The sequence below is a fragment of the Paramacrobiotus metropolitanus genome, unplaced genomic scaffold (assembly GCF_019649055.1).
Source record: "Paramacrobiotus metropolitanus isolate TYO unplaced genomic scaffold, Prichtersi_v1.0 Parri_scaffold0000129, whole genome shotgun sequence".
Classification (NCBI taxonomy): Eukaryota; Metazoa; Tardigrada; class Eutardigrada; order Parachela; family Macrobiotidae; genus Paramacrobiotus; species Paramacrobiotus metropolitanus.
This window is the reverse complement of record NW_026570349.1, coordinates 76,642-83,670: the sequence shown is the minus strand read 5'-3', so window position 1 is coordinate 83,670 and position 7,029 is coordinate 76,642. Positions and strand designations below refer to the sequence as shown.

Below are 7,029 nucleotides of genomic sequence, written 5' to 3'. Positions count from 1 at the left end.
ATGAAAACTAACCATTTCTGTGAATTTTGTTTTATTAGGACATTTTGCTACCTGGTGACCGGAAAATGAAACTGTATAGTTAAAGTGACAGGAATATGAAAACAAGCGAAGTATAAAAATTTAAATGAAAGTAATCGGCCAAAGATAATAAACGCCTTAGCAAATCAACGATTAAATTCTTGGAATAAATTGTATTCGTTTAAAGCTTTCCGGCAGCGCTTGTCCATCAACCGCCCACATTCAATGAGGGAACGCGCAATGCTTTATAGACTGTTTGCCAGACATGGAAAACATAACAGAAGTCCTTTTGCAATGACTTGTGATATTTGCTTTTTGTCTTATTTGCTTTTTTTGTCATATTTGTTTTGCATTATATATTTTAAAGTCGTACTCCTATAATTGTTTTGTACAATTTTAAAGTTTATCAAAGACTGAAAGCTTACCAAAAACAACGAACAGTTCACGGCTCAAAAGTTTTTCGAATAAGTTAACAACCCGGGTGCAAACAGTGCGCAGATATCGCCAGTACTGGGCTCGAACAGAGACGCGCTTGTTTGAGCTGTATCTGTAAGTGCTAAAACGAAAGAGGAAATTGTAAACGCACTGTAAACTAAGCAGTAAATGTAGCGGTCAATATAAATGATAATAATAGATGTCGGCGCCGGCACTCTATCGAACATTGTGCAGAGGTATTGAGCGCACCATAATCAGAAACTGTTTGCACGTGTCACCCACTTCAAAAAATCAAAATATTATTAATTTGTAAAGAATGATTTCGCAGGTATTAATTTAAGCGATTGGGCGAAGAAGAACATCCATAACAGGCCAAGCAGCGGGCTTCCGCACGAACAAATTCGAAACTTTTTTCGAGATTTGCTGAAGGGACCACCACCAGTTTTGCCAAAACCAGTTTTGCCTATCTACACCACCAGTTTTGCCAAAACCACAGAATTGTTCATTATGACATCAAGCCAGGGAATCTAATGCTCACCTCAACCTGCTCAGGTGAAAAAGTGGTAATCGTTGATTTCGACGGCGCTGCTATTACTGATAGCTGCACAGTGCGGGTGAAATGGAAGGTACACGCGACCTGCAGTGCTATACTGCCGTTTATTCGGCACCCGAGCTTTTGCCGTGGCTGTGTCACGATGGTGGACCGGTATGTGGTAAGACAGATATCTGGAGCGTTGACTGTGTTGCTATACAATTAAGCACCGGGGAGATACCGACAATTTGTAAATATTTCAAGACCAGCAGCGCAAACGGTACTAGCAGCTGGGAGTGGGACCCGTGTCACTATTCCTACGGAAACGAACTGTTGTCCGGAACTTCCGTTATGTTCCACGTGGCAAAACGCTTGGCCAAACCAAAACTGCCATCCCAACTTACAAATTATGGACTGGACGCACTTTTATTACAGTTCATGCAGTCCTGCTTAATCTTCGACCGAAAGAATCGTGAAGAAGCGGCCCAGCTATTGAAGCATGCGTATTTGACCAGCACTGTCAGAAATGGGATTATCTGAGCTCCGGATAATACTGTTGTCACTTTTGGTTACTCAGCCGTACTCACAAATTTTAAGTTTGTTTTTATACAGTTTTTTGAAATCGCACTTTCTTACTGGGCTGGTTATGGGTGACTTACGTACCAGCTAGAGGCTAACAAAGTCGTTGACGATTGACTTGCTATAATTAATTAACAATAATTGACATCTTAACTTAATATTAAAATAAACATAAAAATCCAATCGCTTCCTGAACAACAAATATATATATGCGGCCCAATTAAAATCGTTTTTCTTGAGGACTTGTGCAGAATCAGTAAACTAACAACTGTAAATTACGGGTGATTAACGGTTAAATGGAGTTGGATGAAGTGCCACGGGCCTGTAGGCCGATGTGAACGTCACGGTTATCTTGCTCTTTTTCCGTCGACAACCATCCACGGCTTGGCGATCTTCACAACATCGTGTGCCGTGCTTTTGTTTCAACCGACATTCCAGCAAAACCGGAACTGCATGGCACCTCGCACACGAGCGCACGATGCACAACGTTTCGAGACAAAGGGAATTGTGCCTAGAATGCGGTGTCACCTGTGTCGAGACGATCGCTGCTTCCTACATAACGTCTGCATCCACAATCCAAACACATATTGCTAGCCATCGTATACAGATTGTACCGATAGGCTAACTGCATGTACATGTATGTACTCGTACAAATGATTTGAGGTAAGTCGCTGTAACAGAAAATCACAGCGTATCCCAAAATCTTTTTCACTAAGCCACAGCGCCTAAAAGAACGCCTCATGTACTGTGCAGCCGAATGTTGCTGCAGTTCTAAAATCTAACGCGCAGCTAGGAAAACGAAAGTAACCAGACCGAAAATTCTGGTGAGGTAGTACTGTGCCTGGTCGCCTTGTCTAGCAAGATAACGGTAGATAGCTGGAGACAGTGATATGTTTTAGGAATTGCAATTAACAGAAGCGTAATTAATTTGTCTACGGAAGTTGGACCAACACTTAAGAAGAAGGAGACAAGTCGTTACTACCGTGCCCCTAACCGTCAATTCGTCGACCTACAAATTGCTGGCCGACCATTTGCTGACCGACATGTTGCTGACTTACACAACTCGCTGACCGACAACTTGTTGACCGACAATTTGCTTTTCGGCTAAGTTGTTGACCGACGTTTTGTTGAAACATTTTCGCTGACCGACAACTTGCTGTCAAGTTTGGGACGTTAGTTTTTGAGTTTTCTTAACTTTTTGTTGTTTATTCTCAGATTTCTTAGGGTTCTTAGGTTCCTTAGGTTTCTTAGTTTTCTTAGGTTTCTTAGGTTTCTTGGGTTTCTCAAGTCCGAAAATTGTCGGCAGCAAGTTGCCGGTGTTCACAAAATGTCGTTCAGCGAAATGTCGTTCAGCGATTTGTCGTTTCAACAAACTGGCGGGTCAACATTTCGTCGGTCAGCAGAAAGTCGCCAGCAAGTTGTCGGTCAGCAGGATAGTGGACAGCGAGTTGTCGGTGTGCCGTTACTAACGCAAACTACGACATGCGATAACGACTAACGAGCGAACCAGCTGCCATAACATTAAGAAACATTTTTCCAGTACTCCACAATATCATCACGAAGGGGCTCGCCGCTACGATGTGTCAAGTACTCGGCATCCGCACCAATTTCTTCAAACACTCCACTTCCTACTCTTTGCAAGAGATCGACAACCGTTAGTCGTTGCTGAGGATCAAATTGCAGACATGCCTTAATGAAGTTCTGAACAGTGCTAGGTATCCAGTCGTAAATACACGGCAACTTCCTGGGCCCGTTGTTCAGATGGTACAGCACCGCCATTTCTATTATGATCGGTCGATTTTTGGCGCCGGTGTACAGCGGTGGCTGACCGCTGACTAAATGCAGTACAACACAGCCCAAACTCCAGACGGCACACTGCTCTCCCATCCTCGCATCCGCACTGTGCATGTCAATGATTTCCGGAGAGGCGAACCGTCCATCATCATTACTACCTGGCCGAAAAACCCATTCACATCGCCCAGAGGGATCCGTGTCGGTATTTCGCAGGTACTGGAAACCTCCGATCTTGATGGGCCCCCGGTAATCGGGGTGACTGAAAAAGATGCTGTTGCTCCGGATGTTGCGATGGGCGATGCGGTGTCCGTGGAGATATTGCAGGCCTTGCAGCACCTGCCGTGTCCATTTGGCAATGATGTCGAGCGGTAGTCTGTACTGAGCGGCGTCGTGGAAAGAGCCTCCTGATAAAATGTGGTTAGACTTTTAGAATTACACTCGTAAAGCTACTCGTATTTGCACAAGTTATAAGCGATTGTTGGCATTATACTTTTGCCAGTCACAAAGTGCACACGCAAATAACATCTTGCTAACTAAATTCAGTTAGAAGTATTTTGCATAAACAGGGAACTGCATAAATACCTGCCTCGATGGTTGCATAATAACTTGCATGAATGTTTTAAAGAAATTTCTTCAAATTAAGGAAGAGAAGGAAGAATTAAAGAAATTAGTAAATTAGTTAGAACTAATTAATTAAAGAATTATTATTTAGTTAGAGAGCATCATGAATTCTGAGAGCAGTTCCGGACTGACAGCTTTCCATGCCACATTAGACCTGTTGCTCTTACCTGTACAGTGTTCCGTGATAACCTGCAGCTCCATGGGAAAAATACGGTCGCCCGGCTCGACTAACTGGCAGCCAAAATGTTGCACAAGGTTTCTAGCGCCGATCTGCAACGCTCGCACCTTGTAGATATTAGCCCAATCTCTTGTTTCTGCGTCTGCACTGACATCAGTCGGCAATGCGTCTACCAGTTGTCTGACGGCTGTAATCGCTAATTCACGTTGTTCCTGCAATTCTTTGTCTTTACTCCTGTACATTCCAAAGTGTAAAACATCCACCAGTTGCGGTGGGCGGGTGCTAGAGTTCTTATGCACAAGTTCGCCTAGTTGATGCGGCGACAAAGTGTTTTCAGCCTTTAAAAACGGATGTCTCTGTAGCTTCGACACCATAAACATATCATCAAAGAGCAGTGTGTGTTGGTAAAACGTTGAGTCCAGTGCGAAAAGGTCATCAGCGGATTTACTCATATCCAGAAATGGATGAGCACGCAACTGCTGCAAACTCCACCGCTTAGCCGGGTCGCGCTTCAAACAGCGGCTCAGGAAATCCTCGCAAGCGCACGGAATCGGACAAAGCAACTCCATCTGGGGACCAATCACGAGATCGCTCTCCTGGCCCGCTCCGGAATACAGGGCCTGCAGTTTCGGAAGTAATGGCTGCTCCATTTGAAGAGCCACGATACTGGAGGTAAACCGCATATACCGGACAAGTTGAAGCGGTTGATTGGCATTAAGGAGCTGAATGGTCACACATCCAACCGCCCAGGCATCGGCTTTGGAAGTGTCGCCGGTTAAATGTGGCAGTGCTGAAACGCCCTCCGGTGGAATGTATGCCACATTTCGAGAGCCACGGAATATCCACGTCAACCATAGACTCAGCAGTTTCTTAGCATCGCCCAGAGTTACTGGCTGGTCACCGCACATGGAAATGTTTTCTAGATAAATTCCCCCGTGGCAATACGGTAACTGCACTGCCTGGTCCACGACGGCGCTAACAATACGCCGAATGTTCTGGCAGTCGACATTCTCTGCGCAAGAGGGTGTCACTAGAAAATAAGTGCCGTATCAATTCCACATTCTTTTTTTAAAATTTGTTTATTTTTAGTTACTTTTTTATGGGCGTACTGTACGTATTTATGTACCCTAGAAATTTTGGACCCTAGAAGTAATTTACGGACGTAATTAAGCTACAACGATTTCGGTTACATGTTTAGATTTATTGCATATTGTACAACTTGTAGCCAAACAATAAGACTTGTATGTAAACGTTTGCATTGCTATATATTATATTACCTGGAGCAGCAGGCGTGTCAGGCAGCGTATCGGAATCAGACTCCATACCTAACATTGCTATGCGCCCACCGCTCATCTTAGACTCAGCAGCTTTACAAAGGTTTGCAGGCTTTTTCTTTCGTTTTCTCGGCAGAATAAATAGCTAGTGGAGTATTTCGAATGCGATTTAAACAGCGTTTAGAAGCAGATACGATATTTTGGGTTTAACGCAGGACAGACTAAAGATATTTTAATAGAATGCCGCAGTCTTCTTTGGAAGCACTAGAAATCACACCTGCTAATTGCCGTAAACTTCAATGATAAGAGCACATAATGACAACACATGTCCAATATTTTGATATTATGCACAATTGTACACTATAAAGTATATTACTCGCTTGTAAAAATAAATCGTGATTTCAGCCTAGATACGGCTCATGCACAGCTTACTTCAAGTGTTAGTGCGATAAAAGCCAAGCAATGCTCGCGCGGTTCATAGTCCAACAGTCAAGCCGGTAAGAGAGCATTGGGCATCCATAGCAGCAATTGGAAACACGTAACTAGTAACATACTCTACTGCTAGGGGCAAAAAGTTGATATTTAATCAGAAAATCGGCACAGATCCGCTGCTCTTGCCGTAAAGAAGACAGCGTTCAAGGTACTACATGAAATGTTACTATTTGTGGTAGAAGGTTTAATCATGCTTTAGTATGTACTAATACATACGTGTACGTGCACGTATGATATTCAGTAAGTAATCCTTTCCAGCACCACAGGAAAATGTTCCTAGAAATATTGCAGTGCCGTTCTCTGATTGCCGAAAACGTCAATTTTGTGCTGTCGAGGTTGCCTTAATTAGTAACCGCTCGCTGCGTGACAACGGTTAATGTGCCTCGTTCGAACTACGGATTCGAAGTGAAGTGGCTACTTTGTTGTGTGTGGCGCTTATAGTATTTACACATAGGCATTATCTTGTCCACGTTATGCCACCGCAGATTTGCGCTTAAAAGATAAACGGAGCAGTTATGAATGTAGAAGATGTTTGCTTTTACAAAAAAATAATAAAATGGTGTAGCGGTTTAGTAACACGGAGAGGCGCGGACCAAATCGCAGCTGCAAGTTATGAAGAAAACTGATGCACCAAAGACTGTAGCCGTTTAACTAAGTTAGACCGCAAAGTGCGTGTAGGGGAAATACTTGCAGCGTGGCCCTGCGTGGGTACAGCTACATAGTATAAACAAGATCGGGGCGGGAATTTTTAGAGATCGAGTCCAGACACGCCACAGTCAGGTAAACAAACAAGGTACCAACGTTTATTAAACCGTAGTTACGTACAGCAAAATGCACAAAACGTACGAAATTAATTAGATCGAAAATTTGCCAAAGCCGTTTTTGACAGGCAACAATGTGGCGTGGACGAACGCGGCTCGGTGAATTGAAATTTACTTACATGTCTTAAAACCCTGCAGCACTACGTCTACCTCGTACAACGTACACCACAGGGAAAAAGCTTAACTTTTATTTCATGACAGCTGCACTCCCGACAACTGTGTCGTCTCCACACAGTTGCATCAACTTATATACCACATCAATATGCATGCTCGCACAACACGCTC

At 43.6% G+C, this 7,029-nt stretch overlaps 1 protein-coding gene across 1 annotated transcript; it reads right to left on the bottom strand.

Annotated features, from left to right (window-relative positions):
* Positions 1-2,408: 2,408 nt before the first annotated feature.
* LOC129598786 (uncharacterized) lies at positions 2,409-5,759 on the bottom strand. Its single transcript, XM_055496840.1, has 3 exons — positions 5,435-5,759; positions 4,147-5,187; positions 2,409-3,762 (listed from the first exon to the last, which is right to left on the bottom strand). Exons 1-3 carry the CDS (start codon positions 5,508-5,510, stop codon positions 3,086-3,088), a joined length of 1,794 nt encoding a protein of 597 aa, XP_055352815.1. The 5' UTR covers positions 5,511-5,759; the 3' UTR covers positions 2,409-3,085.
* Positions 5,760-7,029: the final 1,270 nt, after the last annotated feature.